We start from the raw sequence: 24,778 nt of genomic DNA, 5'->3' as shown, positions 1-24,778 counted from the left end.
TGTCCACATTAAGAGACAGAGTGTTGCACTAGCACCAGTCCGCTAATTGTTGTATCTCAATACAATCGTAAGTAAGTTGAGTGATCAGAAGTGGACTGAATACGCAGCCTTGGGGGGGCCCCGGTGCTCAACATGATGGCACTTGAGATGGGTGGACTGCCTGGGGTCTCTCTGTCAGGAAGTCCAGAATCCAATTGAATAAGGAAGTGTTGTAGAGTAGCAGACTCAGCTGTACGATAATCTTTTGAGGGATGATGGTGTTTGAAAGGTAAGTCAATGAAAAACATTGTATGTTAATCTTTAAAACTTTCGCAACCGACCTTGTATTATCTGTAAAAATGAAATGAACTCTTATCACTTAGATAAGGAAATAATTTAAACTTGCAAAATGTTTTTTAGTCCCTGAACTAGCCACACAGCCCCACAGCATGATGGAACCTCCATTAAATTTGACAGGAGGTAGCAGGTGTTTTTCTTGGAATGCGGTGTTCTTCTTCCGCCATGCAAAGTGCTTTTTGTTCTGACCAAATAACTCCATTTCTGTCTCATCAGTCCAAAGCACTTTGTTCCCAAATGAATCTGGCTTGTCTGAATGAGCATTTTCATACAACAAGCGACTCTGTTTGTGGCGTGAGTGCAGAAAAGGCTTCTTTTTCATCACCCTGCCATACAGATGTTCTTTGTGCAAATTGTTCAGAATTGTAGAACGATGTACAGATACACCATCTGCAGCGAGATGTTTTTGCAGGTCTTTGGAGGTGAACTGTGGGTTGTCTATAACCATTCTCACAATCCTGCCTCTTCATATGCTGCTCCTGTATTTTTCTTGGCCTGCCAGACCTGCTGAGTTTAACAGCAACTGTGCCTGTGGCCTTCCATTTCCTGATTCCATTCCTTACAGTTGAAACTGACAGTTTAAACCTCTGAGATGGCTTTTTGTAGCCTTCCCCTAAACCAGGAGACTCAACAATCTTTGTTTTCAGATCTTTGGAGAGTTGCTTTGAGGATCCCATGCTGTCTGTCACTCTTCAGAGGAGAGTCAAAGGGAAGGAAGCACAACTTGTAATTGACCACCTTAAATACCTTTGACCACTCATGACTGGACACTCCTGTCTATGAAGTTCCAGGCTTAACGAGCTCATCAAACCAAGTAATCAGCATTGAGCAGTGACAGGCATTCAAATCAGCACAATGACAAGGGGACTCACATTTTTGCACAGCCAGTTTTTCACATTTGATTTTATTTCATACAACTAAATACGGCTTCACTTTGTTCGGAAAACACAGCAGTACTCCGATGTTCCTAGGAAATAAAAGACATACCACTGTTATCTTTTTTGTTGAAAGGAGAGTCAATTATTATGCAGGCTGAGAGGGGTTCCCAAACTTTTTCATATGACTGTTATATTCCTCAGACCTTCCTTATTCCTTGTTGTCCGGAGACCTCTTATACTGTCTGCAAGGATTTCTAGATTACTGACAAACTATACAGTCCCTCTTGTTATACTCCGTTTGATCCTTTTGTGTGTGTTTTTCTCAGAAAAAAGATGCTGATTATGTTTTCCGTATACTTTTTCTTTTACAGGCACTCCTTTATATGCTGCTCACTTTCGTCCTGGACAATATGTTGATGTCACCGCGAAAACGTAAGTGCCGTCAAGTTTACCAAGTGTTTAATGCTGTATTGTACCAGACTGTGAAATAATTGTTGAATCCTTATGGTCTTAAGAGGTCATTGCTATAGTGTAAGGGTTTAGCTTGAAACACTAAGGTTATTAAAGCTAGAAAAAAAAGGAATTAATATATCTAAAGAAATAAGCAATTTCATCTGAACCCAGTTCCCTTCAAACTCTATGTGTATTGCAACTGACAAAGCACCTCTTGTCACCGTCGTATTCGTCTGACCTCATGAAACAACTCCGCTCCCGGTGTACTGGTTTTGTTGACATTTGGCACACTTATTAAAGATACTTTAAAATGACACAAAGAACACGGATAAAGAGTTGGGGTACCACCTTGGTAACCCCGTATAATTTGACAATTTTCTTTGGTGTAAATAGACTCCCAATTAGTTGTAGAGATGACTGTACAAACACAAGTCCAAACAGAACTGATGTGTTCAGTAGGTGTCACTGATTTTCCGGGTTATGAAGGAAGATGGACACTGGAAATGACGTCGGTGATGAGTGGGCCTTCAGTCACCCGGTCTGCAGAGTGAGAAGGAGAAAAAGGATCAGAAAACAGTGCCAACCCCTGGCTCGACGGGTAACTGCATCCACTTGGAGCCCTTAAGCTGTCTCCCATGCGTTTCTGCTTCTGAAACAAATTCGGGAGTGCTCTGATAATCTTTTTACGGGTGCTCACATTTAATGTGAAAAGCACTAACTGTTGCCGTCATGTCTGTCTGTCTGTCTGTTGAAATTTGGCACACTTATTTTTCAAGGAAGTTTGAATAAATTCTGTTTTCATAAAATATTTTGTACACTGGTGTTAATTTTCACAACCTCCAATTGAAAACCAAATTTGCAAACTTTCCTATGCAATTTCAATTACAACGATGTTTATTGTGTTAAACTGACATTGAGATAAGTTAGGTCAACTTGTGTTGGCTAGCAGATCAGCAGAGTGATGTACACAGCTGTAGCTTTTACCCACAGCGCTTTGCACAAATCACTGCTACTTGTGCCAGGTCAGGTAAATTATTTTTTTCACTGTAATAGCAACAAATTTAAGTATGGGGAACAAAAAATCTCTTAACTCATCTAGAAATGAATGAAATAAGCAAGCTATGTAAGTGTGGCTCTGGATGCATAGAGTGGATTATCGCATACTCTGTATTTACTACTTTTAAAACAAACTTGTAGCTGAATTAAACTTAAATTATAGTAGTTCAGCATTTCTCTGACACTTTACCAGCAAGGCGCCACAATAGCAAAACTATAATTCTGACCTTCTTCAGTCCTACAGTTAAGAGCAGCCTGCCCTGAAGCGTTCAAGTGTTTAGAGTAAATACGCGAGTACTGTGCCAGGGCAGTGTTTGAAAAATAAAAGACATTTGCTGCAGAGACATTGTACTGCACATAAATAATGCATAATGGGCGGCATTGGATGTCGCTACCCTCTCTGATACAAAGAAAAATATCACTGATTCTTTTATTTGTTGCCTCATTTACCAAATGTCTTTGGTTGCTAAAATATTTTGTCAAAGGTAAAAGGAGACTGCTATTAGAGCACAGCACATCATGAATTATATTTTTATGAGTAATGCAGCTAGATTTCATTTTCTGAAAATGATGTGCACCAGTTACTGAGTGGAACTGGTCCCAGGCCATTCTTTTGAGGTACTCCAGTTGAAATGGGACGTTCACATCTGTCTGTAGGAACCAAATCCTGGTGGTCTCAATCGGACAAAAAGTGAAAGCCCACTTTGACAAATTTTATTTATTTTTTAATTGCTGCTAGTTTGTGAATATAACTATACTACCCCATTGCCCCTAAGCAGGAAGAAACCTAGAGTCCATCACAGTCCTAACACAAGAGCAGTCTCTCAAACCAGGACCAGTAACATTAGAAGTTTTTGTTTTGGATTATACAAGGAAGTGATCTTGCTAGAATATGGACACTGAGAGAACATGCAGGCTTCAGCATAAAGTTGTAATGGCATCACCTAGTTGTAATTCTGGTTCTGTGTGTCATCATTCATTAGCCATTTCTATGTTAAATGAGTTCAGGACTGTTATTAGTCTGTGTAAGGTCAGGCAGTGGAGGACATCAACATGTGATGATGATGCACTTTCAAGGAAGATGAGAGTTACTGGATGGAAGAGTAGAGTTTCAGGTTTCCATGGTAACATGATGGTGGATGGATGTAAGGGCTCGTTTATACTATACACTCAGAATGTGTACGTGCACGCATCATGGCTGCCACGCGTTCCCAGCGTTCATTTGACACGTCCTCTGAGCAGGTCCTTCAAGATTAACGTGACACGTGTGCGAGTTGCAGTACCAGCAAAAAGTCTGGGAGCGCAGTGTGATAAAAGTCGGAATGTGACGTCAGAGTCTCTGTTTACTATCTACATGTGACAGAAAGCTGCTTTGAGGATCCTACGGGATCGATGTGCACGCTTCGATGTTTGACGAATGGTTCGATGTGGTGAAGCAAATTGCCGAGATACAAATGCATTCGTGGTGCTTTTATATTCAAGCATCATATATTCTTGATCATAATGACACAATACATTTCAAGTCTCACATACCATCTGTTGTGCCGTCTGTTTATTCTGGGGCTTCCTTGTGACCCAACAGCAGCAATTGCCGCACGGAACACATTAAATGTATGATATTCCAGCTCTCTGCACATTTAGAATCCTTAGATTTATACTTGCCATCACTTTCATAATGAAATGCATTAAAGTATGTATGTTACATTTTACAGATAAATCGTTAATTTCGTTTAAATAATGAATACTGTTGATAATTACACACATGGGGTTGACACGGTGGCGGAGCGGTAGCATTGCTGTCTCACATGGAGTCACGTCGCTGTAGTTCCTTGCTTGGGGTGTACACGTTTTCCTGCTGGGTTTCCACAGTGTGCTGTGATTTCCTTCCAGACACGTGCAGATTTGGTTACGCTAAAATGATGCCAGTTTGCGTGTGTTGTGTATGCTTGTATTCACCTTTCAATGAGCTGATGCCCCGTCTAGGGATTGTTTCTGCCTCGTCCCCAGTGCTTGCTGGAATGGACACATCCCTGGATTGATGGATTTAATCATTAAAGATCCTTTTCAGAGATATTGCAGTAAGGTGTCATCGAAATTTAATTTCTGGCAATGCACAACACAGTGAAGCCAAACCTGTTCTCACCGTGATGATATCTCGCACTGCCACCTGGTGGATTCTTCCAGATTTACGCGCGCGAGTATAAATAGTAAAACGCTTGCGTAGCAGGAGCGTCCACTGGAGTATGTGTCGCGCCGCGTGAGGTATAAACCCAGCCTAACGGTTACAAGAAGACATCAGAAGGAATATTCGAAAATAGAGGAAGATTTACAAATGGGAGAGAAAACTGGCAGTGCATTCTTTGCTGACAATAAACAGGAATTATATCACCGGCACCAGGGCATCGGTGTTCTGGGTGAGACTTGTCCAGTTTATTGTATCAGGATGGCAGCGAGTGACTGCCTTGTTTTTATTGAGTTCCTTTATTTTAATTGCAGTGTGATTTGAACTGGACTGTTGTGTTAGGGCTCCTTGTCAGCGGGGAGTGGGATGGTGTTGTGTTTTCAAATGTGTTTGATGTTAATGAATGTAAATATTGAGGGAAGTGTTTAATATTAATTTGATGTAAATAAGAGTAATATTATCATGGGACTCCAAACTGTGTGAAAGAGCTAGGGGTTATAAACTGTGTCTCCTAGTTATTATTTGTAATTTTTTGTCCTGTATCATCTTATATCTAGTTTGATTTTTTTATATTCCTGGGGTTTCAAGTTTTGTTTTTATTTTTATTTTGTATTCAGCTCATTTAAGAAGAAAGGGATGAATGTAAAAGTTGGTGTTGACCTGCTTTATAGACCATCTCTACCACTCAAGTTAATGTGGTGAAGTGTAACCAGTTAGTTCAGTCTAAAGGCTGACTGTTAGAAAGGTCTCCCAGCCATGGTTAAATTAGGACCCCCATGACCCCTGGGTGTCAAAGCTCAAATGCCCTCCTCATTTCACTTCACTACTCCACTAGGCATACGCATACAGTATAACAACACAATATGAACATTACATATACAGAATAAGCCAAAAAGAAGTACCATATTTCAAACGGTTATTCTACAAAATGCTACAAAATAAATTTCATTGTGACACAAGAAAGGGTTTACAAAATAGATTTTTTTTCACTGTCTTTCAACAGTGATGTGTTCAAGGTGGTGGCCATCATTAGCGATACATACGATTTCTGAAAACTCGCATGACTCGTTCGGCCATTTCAAGGGGGATAGCTGCGATTTTGTGGCGAATAGCGTCCTTGAGGGCTTCAAGCTTTTGAGGTTGGTGTGTGTATACTTTCAGCTTAAGAAGAAATCGCACGGAGCGAGATCAGCTGAACATGAAGGCCACCCGATATCACCGCGCAGAGAGATCAACTTCCCCGGAAAAATCTCCTGCAAAACTTGATTGTTTCTCCTTGTCTCTCATATGTGCTGTTGTTCCTTCCTGTTGAAACCACGAATTCACCACATCCCTTTCTTCCAGTTGGGGCTGCTGAAAGTTCTCTAGCATTTCAATGTAACATTCTGAAGTGACAGTGACCGTTGCTCCCCACTCCTCAAACAAAGTAACATGCTCACTGTGCAGGGTTCTGTGATGAAGTTCACAAGGGTTGCTTTTAGCCCAGTAGCGAAAGTTTTGTTTTTTTATGCAACCTTTCGAATGGAAATGTGCCTCATTGCTGCACATGACAATGGCATCTCGATGAACGGTTTGCAGAATGTTTCCGCACAATACTCTGCGGCTCTCCCATTCTCTCTCAGTGAGTTCCTACACTCCCGTCATTTTGTATGGATGGAAATTCATGCAAAATCAAAGACATGTTGGAAATGCATAAGGCAGAAGCGCGTTGAGGAGACTGCAAAATTGATGCCCTTACAGCTTGGGTGTTTTTCAGGTGTCCATACAGTCCGAGGACGGCCTGGAGATTTTCTGTTCAATGTTTTACCCCTCTGTCTAAATTTATCCACCCACTGAAGAATTGGTTTTCAGAATTGGGACGTCACCGTTAGGAGGAATGCTGAAGTGCGTTCGGAAGGTGCGTTGTGTAGTGATGATGAAGTCTTGTTTTTGAAGAATGCTTCGACTACAAAAGCACAGTACACACCGCCTGAAAACCACAAGGTATCGACTATCAAAGGACCCCCACCCAAACTCACTTGGCTACCTCGCACAATGACCTTGAAAAATGTGGCACTTCATTTGTCTGACCCCCTCATCAGTAATAAATCAAAATGGATTGAAGTGGAAAAATGATCCAGAATTTGATATTGGGTCACCTTTTTTTTGTTTTTTGTTCACTTGCATGTTTCACTGTACAACAGTTTGCAGCCTCTCTGTTATTCCCCCTCCATCTAATTCACTGCACTCACATCACTACCATATCTTCCTCCTATTCATCAAATCTGTCACCCCCTCTTCCTTTCCCAGTCATTGGCCCCGCTCTTACATTCAGCTTACCCTTCCCTTTTTTTTCACATCTTCTTCTTCTCCTGTACTGATTTTTTAAACTGATCCCACCCTGACCTGGTAGCTCTCACTCTTCTAGCATTTTCCAAATCTGATTGGACTGATTTCATCATTAATGGCTTTGGCTAAGATTTTCTAGCTGGATGCCCTTCCTGACAATAACCCTTCTATATTTATCTGGGCTTGGGGCTGGCACCAGGTTGGGTTGGTTTGCCTCCTTTGGTGGCTAGGTTAAAAGTTAACTTAGATATTATTTATCTAATTAGATTTTAAAACCTCCCTAAAATTTAGGTTATATTCCATCCTGCTGATCAATTTGTTTGCTGGCTTGAGAATCATACTTTTACTAGCGGATGGGAGAGAAAATAAAATAACCTTTCAAGTTGTTTCTTACAGCACGAAGATTACAGGGATTGGATTTCTTTTTTAAGTGCCCATGTAGTATTATCATAAAGTCTTCCATTTTAAAGGTCGAGTGATGCTTAGAATCGTAATATTGTATGCACCATATTTTAGAATTGATTCTTCAGATGACGTATTTTGCCCTTTTAGTTTATTATTCCTGCTACCATGGCATCAAATTACTGGTGCACACTTCTAACTCATGTCTTTTGTAACTTGCTCTAACAGTAATCGACAGATAAAATTTGTATTTTATGCTGTTGGAAACTCCATGATAGTTTATTGTAATTGCCTAATGTATTTTTTTTAGAATTACTTTTTAATAATGATGTGTCCTGGGGAAATTTGATTAGTTTATGAGATTACGTTTTCTCATCTGTTTTCTAAACTTACCATTATATACTTTAAGATTTATAACGCCTTTTACTTGTAATGAGTCCGTTTCCAGATACACGCTGAAACTGTGCTTATCAGCTCTTGATGTAAAGCGCTCTAGTTCCTGTACCTTTTTCCTCTGGATGAATAAAATGCAAAGGAAGGGTACCTTTAAGAGACTAGAGATACTACACCGAACTGGCCAGTCACCACAGGGGTCAAAAAGACTCAGAAAGCCATTAGAAAAGGTGGGTGGAATGAACTGAATGTCGGTTTGTTTTTGTCTTGGCAACGAAAGAGAAGCACATTTGCAGCACCCATCCACTGCTACGTTCAAAACTCTGGGGAAATGTTACTTTTGAAAACGGCACTGAATCTTGTCATGTAAAAGAAGGGGATACACGTCCCCAAAGCTCTTCAAAACTAGGAATTGTATAAACAAAAGTAAAGGGGGCTGAAAATCCAAATATTTTCAAATATTTTATCAGCTATATTAGAAATGAGTCCATCAAGCCCATTTGTTTAGCTAATAGCTAAGTTGTCTCCAGATTCTTCTTATAGGCTGTCCAGGTTTTTGCTTCAACTCCATGTCTCAGAAGTTTTTTTCAGAGTCCCACAACTCTTTGCATTAAAGAAGTGCTTCCTGGCTTCAATATTAAATACACTTCCCCTTAATTTCCACTGATGTCCCTAAGTACGTGATTCACCCTTAAACTGAAAGAATGTTGCTGGATCTCTTTTATCAATGCTTTTGAGGTTTATAAATACCTGGATGAGGTCCTCACACAGTCTCCTGTGCTCAGACTAAACAGGTTTAATTCTCTGAGTCTATCGCAGTCGAACATGTCCACAAATCCTGGATTGCACTGGGTTGCTCTCCTCTGCTCAGCTTCACATAGTATTGGAGGCCCTTCTTCCCTTTGGACAGCCATCTCTACGAAGGGTCCTGGTGGTTCCAAGCGTGTTCCATTTCACAATTCTTGTGGCCACTGTGAACACTTGGAAGTTTTAGTAATGTTTTTTTTTCCCTTGTCTTGGTCTAATCTTCTCCACAATTTGATCACGGAGGTCTATAGAGAGTTCTTTGGACTTCATATCTTGGGTTTTTGTCCTGACATGCAGGTTTCTCCTTCAACTCCATGTCTTGGTAGTTTGTTCCAGAGTCCCACCACTCTTTGCATACAGAAGTGCTTCCCGGGGTGTGAATTGCGGGACCACGTGTGCCTTCCTAAACGATATCCCATCAATTCATTTTGCCACAGGTGGACTCCAGTCAAGTTCTTGAAACCTCTCAAGGGGTCCAAAAAGGCTATCAACACCCCTGCTGCTTTGCAGAGGAATCAAATCTGCTTCCTGGACTGCACTTCTCAACCTGTGATCGAAATCATTGAACACTGGAATGCATCCATCTTTTCCAATTAATCATTCTGATACCACTTGTCCTTCCATCTCTGCCACCAGCCTTTCATATCTGGCACACTTTCTCTCATGTGCTTCTTCAATCCGATCTTCCCAGGTGGACCATAAGCTCAATCAAAACCACCTGCTCTGTTGAATGCGATGTAAGGACCAACTCTGGATTAAGTGTGGTTGGCCAGATGGTTTTGGGGAATTTCAACTGTCTACCAAGGTCAACCTGGAGCTACCAGCCTCATTTTGTTGTCAGTGCTCTTAGTTGGTATTGTGGCTTCTCTACAGCTTTGATATTATCATGTGCATCATAAACAAACTGATGGAAGGTAAAGAAAGGATGGAGTCTGTCACAGTATAACATGTCCTTAAGTTCTGGGATGTACTTGATTGCTGTTCTCTGCACAGCTTCAAGTGCTGCTATGTCTTCCGTGTAGTGTGGTGACCAGGACTGCACACAGTACTCTAGATGCGGTCTAATGAGTGCATTAAATAGTTTGAGCATAACATCCCTTAAACTTAAACTGAACAATTTTTATGATCTACCCTAACAATTTATTTGCCTTTTTAATTGCTTTTGTCTATTGCTTAGTCAATGAAAATGTTGTCAGCTTATACCCCTAAAGTTATCTTCCCTGCAGCCCTGCTTTGGGTAAGCAGGCTTAAGAAATGGATGGATGGAACTAGAAGTCATTAAAGAGACCTAAGAAAGGAGTCATGTAAATTATATCTGCAAATTTCTAATTAGTGGCGAGAGAACAAATGATAGTTTGCAATAATTATTCTGGCAGATAAAAATCCATAATTGGTTTTGAAAATCTTAAGAAGTAGCTTTGGGGTAGCGGTATACATCAGCTGGGGAATGTATTTCTTTGATACTGAATCAATAAGATGAGCTTTAAATTTTCATTGGCACTGCTATCCATTATTTAACTTTTCATTCATACATTAATTGCAGAAGAGTTTACTGTGAATAAACTATTTTCAAGCCCTATTTGTGACATGGTACTTAAGCCTTAAAAAATATCCAAATCTACCTTATGGTTTATTTAGTCATGAAAAATGTAAGACAATCTGCAGAAATGTTTTGCCTTTAAAGGTGGTTTAAGTGCCTCACTATGGCGATTACAAAACAGTGCAGACAGTTGCATGCCCGACTGTAAGTCAATGGCCTCGTCCCAATTGCATCTCTTTTTTTGTTTATTTTAAATCTTGATTATATCTTTGTTTTATATGCAAAATAAATACAGAAGAATAAAGCTGAGTGTCTCTGATTAACTTGCAAGAAGTTCTTCATGAAGAACAAATTGTGTTCACTAAGGGATAGTGGTGCGTGATATTGTATGTTGCTATCCAAATGTAAATTGCAGTCCGACAACTGACAACATCTGACAACTATCCAATAATCACAGAAAAAAATACCACTTTCAGTCATATTTTTTCAGTACATATAATAAAAAAGACCATACATTAATCTGGGAACTGTAAGTGCTCCAGTAATTGCAGTTAACTACAAGTACAAAAAGTATATAAACTCTCCTGAAATTGCATTTCAAGGTTTTCACAAACTTGGAGTGCAAAGTTTACTGCAGCATTAATTTGACATTGGGAAAGGAGAACACACAAGCTGGCATATTGTGGATGGCATGAGCTGCAAATAAAAACAAAAAACACAGGTGACTCTCTTTTAATCATTCCTCAGACTTGACGATGTATGCCAATGTGAGAATGAACAGTGGACTGTCTTTGCGAACATGGAAGGACCGATTGAGCGTTGTACTTCGCCACAAAAGTTTTATTTTTTAGAAGAAAAAAAAAATCAAGAGTGGTCTCCCCTCGACTTTCTCGTATACTCAGATATGGGAATGGATATTTGAGGAGTAAACCATAAGACACTGATTATATTATGTACATTAAAGAACCATCAACAGCGAATCAAATTAATAATATATTGAGCAATTATTATAAAAGTGAAGTTGAATAAACTCTGCAGCTGCATGAATAAAAGGTAAAGTATCACTTCCGGTTAGCAGAAATAGCCCAAAAGTTGATAGAAATGTACGTGTGGAACCTAATACGTGTATGCAATATTTGGTTCACCTAAGTGAAAGCGTACTCAAGTTATCATGTTTACGCACACACAAGCACACACACACACACACACATAATTCCAAAAATGGTATTTTTGGTCTCGGGGACGTCTAAAAAGTGGAATTTTTGGAGGATTGCAATACTTTCCCTATACTTTGTATACGGTAAAGTCAGGGGGGCCTAATACGTTGAGATTCATCATAATCTCAACATCGAATCTTTGGATGATTAGAATGCTTTCGCTATACTTCGTATATGAGAAAGTGAAAAATACAAGTACAGCTATATCAAAATGGTGGTACATATATTGAAGCACACACATACAAAATTTTACAGCAGATGCATACACAAGCAAAGAAAGCTGACTGCTGTTCTTGCATTTGCATATGTTGTCGAGTATACTGTCAGTGCATTGTAACATTTTCACGCACTTTGGAATACTTCACCATTATCAATTTGACGTGAGCTGTGCTGTTCTACATGCAGCACTGTGTACAAGCAGCTTGTTCCATCCACAATGTGCCACCTCGCGTGTTCTCCTTTCTCCATGTCAGACTGGTGCTACCTTTGTATTTTGTATGCTGACAGCTTTGCTGCTCTCAGACACTTGGCACACGTTGATGCTGGTTGTGCACTTTCTTTTCCAAGTTGTGTGGAAAACATCACATCTGAGGTGGCACACTGTGGACTTTTCGAAAGCAATATTTATTTAGTAAATTTCTCCTCTGTTTGAATTGTTTAATTACGGTCTATGTGACTGTTCATATATAATAAAAATAAATCTTGTTTGATAAATGATTTCATTTTAGATATTTTTAGATTTTTACATTGTGATATACTGTTACTGTCTAAAATATTGTAAATATCATATGTTATTTTATTAAATCTCCCACTCCTACTGATGGATCATTGTCCTGGCCCCACAAAAGCCCACAAAAATCTAATCTCTGAGAAAAGTTAATTTAATTGGGGAAAAAAATTTGAGAAAACTATGATGATGTTTCACATTTATTAGTTTAAAAAGATCATCTTAGTGCTGGTTTACGTTAGCTTCAGAATAACACTGATGGTCGCTTGTCTTGGGATTAAGGTGCGAGTCCCACCTTATCTTTTTCATCTTTTAACCTGCATTGTTTATTGTCTGCCTTTCCTTGAATAATTATTTACCTGGGAGTTTAAAATTACAGCTACAGTTCATGAGTACATAATTAGTGTTCTGAAATGTTCACATTTTATGGGTGTACAACATTAAATCAACTTTGCATTTAATTTGGCTTTTTCAACACTGATCAACAGAAAAAACTCTTTAATGTCAAAGTGAAAACAGATCTCTGGAAAGTAGCCTCAATTAATTACAAATATACTAGGGGGCTCTGCCACCTGCTCACTTTGTTCACCAGCTCCCAGGGCGGGCACTAGGCACCCGCTATCTCGCGGCTGTGCCGTTTGAAGGGCATTGGGGCACTCCTCCATTAGAGAAAGTGATTGTATTTAAAGAGATGACATATGGAAGAGTTTACAGGGCGCGGGAGGAAGACGGTTTGGTCCTTAGTTATTATAGATAGAAATTCAGTTGGCGGAGTATTTCACTACAGCTGTTTATTTTAAACACCAATGAATAATAAAATGAAATAAAAAGGAAATAAATTATATTAATGCCTCATCAAAAACAATATTATGAATTACTTTATCCTCCAACTAGTTTTCTATAAATGATGTTTTTTTGCATTTCTGTTCACATATTGTTCGGGATATTTTTCGTCTGTTGGACGATTCTGTTTGTTCTTGATTTTATTATATGCAGTTATTTTTTTGACGTTTATTATCAGCTCTTGCAACTCCTTTTCTATCGCAATGTAAATTTCGACGTTCTTCAATAGATATTCTGCTTTTCTGCCTCACCATTATAACTGACTCCCTTGAAGGGTGAGCTAGCAGCACTGAGAGTGTCACGAGATGGGACAGAGAGAGGATGTGTGCAGCAGGAGTAATTATTGGGCAAGCGGCGTGGAGGGGAGTGGTCAAGGCTGCATAACGTGGACACGACAAAAAAACGTTTATAGTATAAAAGAGAGAACACAAAAAAGTTAAGGTTTTTATATTTCACCTGGAGATCTGCGTCTATTGTGTAAGTGCAAATTTAGTGTGTTCTATAGAACTTGAAAGCTTTTAACTGCTCAGAATTTAGACTTTTATTCTGTATTACCTATTTTATTTAATTCAGTTGTGAATTCTCCTGTAACACTTAACGCTTTTTACCGGTCAGGGTTAAGAGTTTATTTTATTATATTTACCTATTTTATTTATACAGTTGTATTATGTTCTAGAGTACATTTGTCATGTTCATCTTCTGACAGAAAGTAAATAATATTTAAACCAAAATTAACCTTATGATATGTTCACATCTCACTTAGGAGTAAAAAGAAACCTTTAAGCTTGATAGTGATTTGATTTTGACTGACACAAAAAAAAAAAATTGTGATAAAGTTTTTTCCATATCGCCCAGCCCTCATTGTAGTTAACGCGTTGTTGTTAAAGGACAGACTGATCTCATAAAGTTGTACATTGAGTTGTGTCCAGTGCCCATTTAGTGCCATTATAATAATCTAGATGACAACAGGCCATTCAGCCCAAAACAGTTCATCACCTCTATCTAGAATATCATCAAGTTGAGTTTTGAAAGTCCCTAAATTTGTACTTGAACAGTATTTTGTCTTGGTAGAGTAATATACTTGACTTTCCCCTTTTGTGTTATTAATGTGTAGCCTTTGTCAGAATATCTCAAATCTCACAGACTTAGCACTGTCTATAAAGTATTGTACCATATAACTTCTCCTCACCTTCCCTTCTACATTTATAACCCCAGGCAGTTAGGTGTAGTAAAAGACAAGCAGGAGTTAAGTTACACTTTAAATAATGTATTATTGGTAATAATCATAAATAATAACAATAAGCAAAGTACAAGTGAATATTGGCAGCCATACAACCTGATAGATGCTGATGTGGAGTTTCTGGCGGCACACAGACTAGTAGTTACTTTAAATGTCTCTACTTAAGTCCTCATTTTTGGTCAGCTTTCTTCAGAACAGGCCACATGCCTGTCTCAATATGGCTGCCGAGTTGTGCTTCTCAGTGTGGTCTTTTTCAGTTGATGGTGTGTGAGATGCTCCTTCATCAGTTGGTTCTTAACCATCAAACCATTGCTGTTCTTATCAATAATATAACATATTGCATTGCCTTGTCTAAATTACAAATAAAGACATACAAAATATTTATCAACTTATATACAAAATCTAACACCACAACAGACAATAACTAAAAAAACAGGCAGGGCTGCAGGAGTGAGCTTAAAAATATCAGATCCCCCATTTTAAAATGTATGTAAATAATCAACAACAGAAATCTGTCTGTCAAATAATTGTGTGTGCCCTAGTGATGTAATCATGCTTTTTTCCCCAGTTGGAGTTCATCAGGGTCACCCTTGAGCAAGAGGTGGAGATCGAACAGGCGTCATTATGGTTTTCAATCCATCTCATTATCCACTCCGCCACACTTCAGACAAACTAGATGAGAACAATTCTTTTTTCAGAAACATCATGCAACTCCCACTAACGGTTCAAAAAGATGAAAGGGATAGTGATGATTCTATACTGGATAATTTGGCATTAAGGGATGAGAAACCAAGATTAGACTAGAACATGCGGTATTCCAAGTAGAATAGTGGTTCCCATACTCTGTCCTGGGGGGACCCCCTGTGGCTGCAGGTTTTTGTTCCAACCATCTTCCATTTTTCATTGGACTCTTAGCCTAATTTAGTGAGTCATTATTTCCCAGTTTCTGTGTGTTGGAGTTAATGTAGAAATTACAAACTAAGTTTGGTAAATTTTTATTAAAATGTAATAAGCAGTTATATGGAGAATATGTATTTTTTTATTTAAGTCGTTAACTGTATTTTTCATCCTAATTTTTATTATGCTTTTCCAGGTGTTCTGGTTATTTAATTGAGTATTAACTAATCAGTGGGTCTCACTATGAAGTTGTTGCAGCTTTCATCATTCTGGGTGTCTGCTCTGCTTGTTGTTAATGGTCTCTATTAGGGTTAAATGAAGGGAGCAAACTAACTACACTAGTAAAGTGGAAAATAATAGGAAAACAACAAAAGAGAGTTAAGCATTTATAGCTTTAGAAAAAAAATAGAAATATTTCTAAATGTCTTATAAATTTAAAAACCATACTATTTATCTGAATGCAGAATAAGAGAAGAGATAAAAAGACCACCTAATTAAATGAGTTGTTATCGATTATTATCTCTGATTTATGAATCAGGTTGGAAGAAAAAACCTGCAGCCCCGGGGGGATCCCCAGGACCAAGTTTGAGAACCAATGAGATAGACGATTAAGAAACATTTTAAGTTATGTCCTTTTTTTGCCAAAAATAGCTGGGGTTTATGAAATTTGCCTGTTAAAATAAAAAAAAAAAACTCTTTTTTTTCTTGCAGAATTGGCAAAGGTTTCCAAGGAGTAATGAAACGGTGGGGTTTTAGTGGTCAGCCAGCTTCACATGGACAGACAAAGACTCATCGGAGACCTGGAGCATCTGGCCCTGGCGGTGTCAGTATTCATCTTTTTTTGCCTTAAATATTGTAATTGTAGCAGATTAATGATATTTTCTTTTTTATGTATTAATGCATTATTTCCAAAGCTATGGGCCATGGCCAGTCCCAGGCGAAATGTCCACTATGTGGGAGTATGGTTTTATTTCATGAATGGTGACTAATCAGAGAATTAAATGTTGTAATGAGAAGGATCCATTTGGGGAAGGGCCACATAATAAATACCGTATATACTCGCATTTAAGTTATCCTGTTGATAAGTCTGGGCTTAATTTTACAGTATTTTATAATTTATGTCGTATAAGACAAATGTCGAAAACTTATGGTATTGGTCCAAGAGATTACAATATGCTAACACCCACCTGAGAGAGTAACCAACGAAGCACACTGCCTTTTTTTTTATATGTATCGTGCCTACGTGACCACGCGGTAATACCCGAACTAATCCGAAAAGATGTTTGCACTATTTTGTGTTTTTTGTAACTCACACCCTCATATATCTTTATTGTAAGAGCATCTCTTATCTACGATGGAGTGTTTGATCAGAAGAGAATAAAAAGCTGGTTTTAAATTAAAAGTCGTTGAAGTGGCAAAAGAAACTGGTAACTGCACTGCTGCAACAAAATTCAGTGTGTCTGAGAAACTAGTGCGAGTTTGGAGGAGGTAAGAAGATATACAAAAAAATTAAAAATTAAGCATTGCATTTTTGAACAGGCGTATAAGTCGGGGTCTGATTTTTATAATTGATTTTTCAAATTTCCAGACCCGACTTATACGCGAGTATATACGATACAAGCCAGTCAGAACCTGATTAAAAGTGTGTTTTCAAAACTTTTCATTTTTACACATCCACACTATAGTGTTGAGCTGGTGTTTTCTGAATGAGCATTTTCAAAAGTCTCCATTTTTGGGGTTAAAAACGCCAAGGTAGTGTGATCTTGAGTTTTTAAATGAAAATGTGGTAGTGTGAACGTAGCTTAAGGGTCCTTTCCATGGTGTGACCTTGTCTGTTTATCACAATTTTAAAATGAGTGTACACCCCTCTAGTGGTAGTCATGAATAGGGCATACATGCTAACCCAATTACTTACGCATCTAGGGCATGTTGCCACTTTGATTTGTTGCCCTTATTTTTTTTTTGCAGAGTGTAAATTTGGAAAAATCACACATTTGTTAATGTACTGGCCTCACTGAATCTCCTGTTAAATTATCCAGCAAGCTAAACACCTTCATGCAGTAATGGTGTGAAACTGTAAATACAAACACCAATAAGTATGTGTACCTGCGCCACCACCATCTAATCAAGGCACCATGATGTTCCTACATTGATGGATTAAAAGCCAGAAGTCAACATTACCATCATCATCAAGTCCTTCTAATGAGAGCCCTGAATACAAAGAGGACTGTTTATTTAGGTAGAGTGCCCAGAGTGGCTGGGCGGTCTCATGTCTGGAACCCCTGCAGATTTTATTTTTTCTCCTGCCGTCTGGAGTTTTTTTTTTTTCTTTCTCTATGTCCTCCCTGGCCATCGGACCTTACTCTTATTCTATGCTAATTAGTGTGGTCTTATTTTAATTCTTACTTTGTCTTTTTTTCTCTTTTCTTCATCATGTAAAGCACTTTAAGCTACATTATTCGTATGAAAATGTGCTATAGAAATAAATGTTTTCATCTATACATATAAAGGAGAGTTGGGATGCGAGAGACTGTGTTTGTGTGTTTGTGGAGGGACGGAGAGTGAATGCGGGTGGGGGAGTCACGTGATCATCTCCCCTCCCATTCACGTCATTTCATTCACTTCATTTCGCTCTGAGCTGAGCTCCACAGCTGACGCGGTCTTGCCGTTCTTTTTCCTTAGTGTTTAGTCCTCTCTCTCTCCTTTATTGATTTACTGTTTACTGGACGCAGTACTTACTGAATAGTATTTTTTCCTTTAGTGTTTCTTAGTGTTTAGTAGACACGGTGTGCCGGTGTTGCAGTTTACTGTTACATTCTACTTCGTTTTTGTACTTTAGTGTTTAGTAGACTTTTACTTTATCTCATTTACTGTTCTTCCCGGCGGTGTTGCCCTTTTTTTACTTTATCTCATTTAGTGTTTGGTAGACTTTTACTTTATAATAATAATAATTCATTACATTTATATAGCGCTTTTTCTTTTTTTATCAGTTACTCGAATAACTTTATCTCATTTACTGTTGTTCACGGCGGTGTTGCCATTTTTCCCGTTTCTATTTTTTTATGTAGCATGTTAGTCATAGAAAAAATGTTTATATTTTGGCTCCAGGAGGACAAACCAAAAATGTTGTATATAAAGAAGCTCTTTAATTCGCATGTAGGTACATAATTATTCCAACTACAGCGACTGCAGCGAAGCGCACGTGGTCTGCTAGTTGTATACGTAACATAAATTAAATACAACAGCATTTATAACTAAAAGCTTAACAGCCGAAAGCTCAGTGAATTTACGTGATGAAATACAACATTTACTTTGACATTCCCTAACCAAAGTTACTTAAACAAAAGCTATAAAACTTATAACTTATTGGGAATGCCTTCTCAAGGGCTAACTAAGCAGGATGGCGAAGGATTGATTGAGAGAACAGAAGGTAATAAACACACCATGCTTACTGCTGCTGCTGCACTCACTTCCTACTTCCTGCCACATTGGCTTCCTGCTTTCTGCATCAGCAGCATTAGGATTTTTATGTTAGGGTTGCAAAAGTTTGCTAAATAATTTCAACCAGAACAGTTCAACTGAAAAATTGAAAGCCTCAGTATCGTACTGAGCAAAATGAGTTAACGATTGTGCAGTTTCTTATTTTTAAATACAAAATAATATGAATAACTGTTTAGTAAATATGATGGTACGTGCTAGACATAATTAAGGATTGAGGCAGAGTTATGATATAAATGTCTTTTAATTTTAATATTTTTTAGGATCCTGCCAGAGTCTTTCCTGGAAAGAAAATGCCCGGACAGATGGGGAATGTTTATAACACTGCCTTTGGGCTTAAGGTTAGTATAAAACGGGTTATGATGTTTTCTGCATTCATAAAATGTTACCCAGAGTGTTTACTTTTTTATACAAGGATTGCTCAAAATGTTTTGAGACTTTTTTTTTTTGTTTTGCTTTGCTTATATTTTATCCTAGGGATTTGTAGACATATTGTCAGGTTGTCTAGATGTATTTGCTACACTCTTCATTTTTCTTCATAATTTTGTTTTTACTTTAACAGCCTTACACAAGCGAGACAAAAGGACAGGTATCCCTGTTTGTACCAATCTTAATTCTGCACTCCTCGTTGTATCTTCCAAGGAGAAGTTGGTTGATGCCATCTTTTTAATAATAATAATAATAATTCTTTGCATTTATATAGCGCTTTTCTCACTACTCAAAGAAATCAGCATTTGCAGGTTAAGGGCCCAACAGAGCAGAGTCCCTTTTGGCATTTACGGGTTTCAAACCTGCAACCTTCCGATTGCCAGTGCAGATCCCTAGCCTCACAGTCACCACACCATCTCTTTGATTTTCTCTAGATCTCTGGTTCAAAGTGATGGATTCCCAGTGACAACATATGACAAAGATTTTCTCTTTCAGCCTGGTAACCTGAAAGCAAATCTGAGCACATCTCTCTCTCTATACAGTTTGCTGATTGGTGGTTAGGTTTGTGGACACCAACATGTACACAGGTAGCAAGTGGGACATTTCAGATTAACCGTAGTATAAGTTGCAGCAATCTCTTGCAATTATCGACTGAAGTTGTCCCTAACTATCCAAACTGTTGCAAAAGATCATGGCAAGCCTTGTAGATCGTAGTTTTTTTTTTTTTCCTTCTTTTTAAAGTGTACGTTTTTTAGCAATGTTTTCATTTACATTACATATGCATAGATTGGACAGCAGGGTGATGCAGCTGTCAGTGCAATTATCTGCAGAGGAGCTTCGTCGTCGCTTCTTACAAGAAAAGGCGATGGATAAAGCGAAAGAGGATGCAACATCGACAAGCTTCTGTTCCAAGACCGCCACTTCCCCAGGAAAGCAAACTCAGTCAGTGTCAGGCGCCTCTTCAGTGTAACAGTACTGTGCACCAAAATGTGGACACTGGCAAGATCGAAGAAAAAAACAAAAAACGCCATCACTGATTAGAAGTGCAAGAAGGCAGGCGAATGAATATGAGTAATATGAATAATGTTGCATCAGTGCAACAATATTTCCCAAAATGTACTAGTCAGGTCATAAAATGAGTTATTTGACATCATGGACCATAAGGTGCATACTAATTCAGCGTGAGCAGGAGCACTCAATAAAACTGAATAAAAAAAAAAAATTCAAGTGACGGTGAGATACGAAGAAGGCAGGTTCACCAGCGTTTGTGTGTCAGCTTTTACCCCTCCAGATGAGAGAATGTCCAGTTCCATTGTCTCAAAACACCATTGACATCTACAGTTATTCACAGTTTTAGATAAAAATTAACCGCATCAGATCTGGGGAGTTGCCGTGGTATTGGGCATTGGACGTTATATCGTGATTGTGAATGAGAAAATAAGAGTGAAAAAAAAAGCTAACTTTTACAAGTCCTATAAATTTACACCGGCTGTTACAGACACAAATGAAATGTATGTTTTTATTGTATAATAGTAACAATAAGAGCCTCTCACTACTCAAAACAGTAAATTTGCAGGGGAGCTGGTTTCAAACTCACGACCTTTGGATTATAAGTCGACAGCTCTAACCGCTGCACCACAGAAGCTGTCGTATTGTAGTTGCCCTTTTTATGGAAGTGTTTATTTGATATTTGGCCATCAGCCTTTACATATTATATAGTTCATGTGTACATTTTGTCATTTATTACTAAAACATGAAAAATGTTTCTGTTTTAACGATTTGTTTACATAGATTGTTTAGACGCAAAACGCACATCAAGTTATTTCCCCTTACAATTCTGAGTCGTTCACTCCAGGATAATCAATCAAGACAGGGACTGGGAGAACTTCTTGTCTGTTCTGAGGCAATATTGGGGGGGAAGGATGGTATAAGGCTGCTTGCTGCTTGGGCTTATCGACACATTTAGAAGACAAAAGAGGCTGACAGAGAGGTGTGAAGGGATTTAAGGTGGGCCGGAGTTTTTTCGTTGGCTCTGGTAATTCTAGTGTTAAGGATTAACAGAGCCTCATGTCCTCTACACCACACCAAATCCACAATACCAAGACTGCATGTATAGCACTGGCCAAAAGTTTTGGCCATGAGACGAATGTTGTGTTTGCAAACTTTGCTTTTTCAGCATTTTCAGATTATTCTTTTACATATTTCTATAGGGACAGCACTTTGGCGCAGTGGCCTCGCAGTTAGGAGACCTGGGTTCGCTTCCCAGGTCCTCCCTGCGTGGAGTTTGCATGTTCTCCCCGTGTCTGCGTGGGTTTCCTCCCGGTGCTCCGGTTCCCTCCCACAGTCAGGTTAGGTGCATTGGCGATCCTAAATTGTCCCTAGTGTGTGTGTGTGTGTGTGTGCGCGCGCGCGCCCCCTGAGGTGGGCTGGCACCCTGCCCTGGGTTTGTTTCCTGCCTTGCGCCCTATGTTGGCTGGGATTGGGTCCAGCAGACCCCCGTGACCCTGTAGTTCGGATATAGTATGTTGGATAATGGATGGATGGATGTTTCTATGGTATACTGAAGAACAATTATAAAGATTTCGTAAGTTTCAAAGGAATTTATTGGCAAATACATAAAATGTATGTATAATGAGTCAATATTTACAGTGTTGATCCTCCTTCTTCATAACTAAACACTTTTTTGCTGTATACTTTTAGCTGATCATTTTGTGCCATGGCCAAAATAAGTGGAAATGGGTGTTTATCATAAAGTGATTTGCAATTAATTAATATACACAGAAACAGACAGGAGGTTATAGAGACAGGAACTTTATTCAAACACTCAAACAAACATAAGCCTCTTTCAGGAGTAAATCGAGCTCCGGGTGTAGACAGAGGGGACAGTTCCGTCTCTCACGAAAAAGAATAGAAAATCTTCCTCTTCATTGGGGTGGTCTTCGGGAGTGGAAGTGGGACCCCCAACAGGAGCAGAGGATGTCTGGGAGAGAATAGAGACAAGGCAGTGAGACAAAAGGACAGCTGCTGTACAGGGTTTTTAAACGTTCGAAGCACCACGTGAGATGCAGATCACGCAGCACCGCAGCAGCAGCAGCAGCAGCAGCAGCCAACAGTTAATCAAGCAAAGAGGAGGTAAAGAAAAATTGTATTTATTCCCATTGTATCAGCATTTGAGGTGGTTTCAAAGGACCAACCGCATCTTCTAGGGGTGCGTTCAGCCCCCTTCTTCTCATCTGATCACTCTGCACAATAATATAAAACCAAGATGAATTGCCTCCATAAATACTGAAACCGCACATTTTGCAAAACACAACATTTTTGTCACTGCCAAAACTGTTGGCCACTTCTGTATATGTAAAAATTCCTACCAGCTTGGTTTTAAAATATAATGTTTTCTTTGTTATCACAAATCATATTATGTGATATCATCTACTGTTGAATTCTGCATTGTACTTGTAATATTTCTTTTGCACTATTATATTGTATTTACCCCCCTTTTTTTGACACCCACTGCACATCCAGCCTACCTAGAAAGGGGTCTCTCTTTGAACTGCCTTTCCCAAGGTTTCTTCCATTTTTATTTCCCTACAAGGGTTTTTCTGGGAGTTTTTCCTTATCTTCTTAGAGAGTCAAGGCTTGGGGGTCTGTCAAAAGGCAGTGTAATTTTGGCCTATATAAAAATAAATTGTATTGTAATTGTATTTTGTTCTGTAGGTATGGAGGGTGAACACCAAACACAACGTCATCTATGTAAATGGGTCTGTTCCAGGACATAGGAACTGCTTAGTGAAGGTGAGTGTATTCTGACAGTGACCTAATATACCTTAACATTCATTAAAACTCCTTAAGATGCAGATGGCAAAATAAAATTGGAAAGTTTGGTCTCTATTAAAATTCAATGAACAGTCATCTTTTATTTAGAGATTTCAATAGAAAATATCAGTTGGGAAATGTGTCTAAAAAGCACATTATTATTTGATTTGCATTTTGATTGCCACTGTCAATTTTCTATGTTGTTTCAAATATTTAAATATCCTTCTGAAAAGTGTGCTGCTTCTGAACATTTCTTTGCGGCTAGTTATTCTTGAAGCAAAATTCTAAAACAGTATCTGTAGCTGCCTTTCTTTCTGCCCACTTTATTGTGCTGTAGATTTAATTCTTAAATGGATAAATTTGTAATTTTTGCACATCCGTTTACAGTCAGTAACCAGTAATGACAAAGTTACTTATTTGACTGATGTATTAAAGCAAAAAGGCCATTGTTTGAGTAAACCGCCATTTTTCATTCTCTCATTTGTTTACCTGCTAAGTTGATTAATTTTGTCATGCAGTGACAACATTTATTTATATACGCATTTTCATACAAATGATGTAGCTCAAATTGCTTTACATGATGAAAAAAAGAGAAAATAATTAGGAATTAAAATTAGGGAACACTGACAAAGAATAAAAGTAAGGTCAAATGGCCAGGGAGGACAGAAAAAAAGAAAAAACTCCAGACGGCTAGAAAAAACATAAAATCTTAGGCCACAAGACCACCCAGCCACCTCTAGGCATTGTACCTAACATGAATGACCTTAATCAGTCCTCAATGTATTCAGGGTTCTCATGGAAGAATTTGATGATGATGGTCATGTGGACTTCTGGCCTTTAATCCATCAATGTAGGGGCATCACGGTGCTTTGATCAGGTGGTGGTGGCGCAGATCGTCACCTCAGAAAACCAGAAAAAGAACAGAAGAGAAAGTAGGGGTTAGTACGGATTACGGAGCCACCATGAATAATAATGATAATTAATTGAATATACAGAGCATCAGGATTAAACTAAGACGAAGCTATGAGAAAGCCATGTTAAAGTAATGTGTTTTAGCAGTGTGTTAAAGAGCTCCACCGTATCAGTCTGGCGAATTCCAATTGACAGACTATTCCAGATTTGAAGTGCATAACAGCAGAAGGCCGCCTCACCACTTCTTTTAAGTTTAGCCTTTGGAATTCTAAGTAGGCACCCATTTGAAGATCTAAGGTTACGATTTGGAGTGTAAGGTGAAAGACATTAAGAAATATAATCAGATTTATATAATCAGATTATTTAAGGCTTTGTAAACCATCAGCAGTATTTTAAAGTCAGTTCTAAAGGGCACAGATAAACAATGTAGTAATGCTAAGACTGGTTTAATGTGCTTACATTTTCTTTTCCTAATTAAGATTCTAGCAGTTGCATTCTGCACTCGTTGCAGTAGATTAATATGTTTTTTGGGTGGTGCTGAGATGAGTGCGTTACAGTAATTTAGTCGACTGAAAACAAAAGCGTGAAGTAATTTCTCAGCATCTTTCAATGATATAAGAGGTCTAACTTTTGTTATATTTCTTAAGTGAAAAAATGCTGTCCTAGTGATCTGATTAATACATGATTTAAAATTCAGATCAGCGTCAAGTTACCCCTAAATTCTTTACCTCTGTCTTGACTTTTAATCCTAATGCATCAAGTTTATTTTTAATAACCTCATTATATCCATTATTGCCAATCACTAGAATTTATGTTTTCTCTTTATT

The 24,778-nt window shown here is 38.5% G+C and overlaps 1 protein-coding gene across 1 annotated transcript in view; it reads left to right on the top strand.

Annotated features, from left to right (window-relative positions):
- mrpl3 (mitochondrial ribosomal protein L3) overlaps positions 1-24,778 on the top strand; it is a 139,801-nt gene that overhangs the window by 79,653 nt on the left and 35,370 nt on the right. The window contains exons 6-9 of the mRNA XM_039736964.1: positions 1,586-1,646; positions 16,011-16,122; positions 19,061-19,138; positions 22,941-23,018. Coding sequence (XP_039592898.1) covers positions 1,586-1,646; positions 16,011-16,122; positions 19,061-19,138; positions 22,941-23,018 — 329 coding nt within the window. The remainder of the gene's footprint in view (positions 1-1,585; positions 1,647-16,010; positions 16,123-19,060; positions 19,139-22,940; positions 23,019-24,778) is intronic.

The sequence above is a fragment of the Polypterus senegalus genome, chromosome 15, assembly GCF_016835505.1.
Source record: "Polypterus senegalus isolate Bchr_013 chromosome 15, ASM1683550v1, whole genome shotgun sequence".
In the NCBI taxonomy this organism is placed as follows: domain Eukaryota; kingdom Metazoa; phylum Chordata; class Cladistia; order Polypteriformes; family Polypteridae; genus Polypterus; species Polypterus senegalus.
This window is presented reverse-complemented; position numbering and strand designations above follow the sequence as displayed.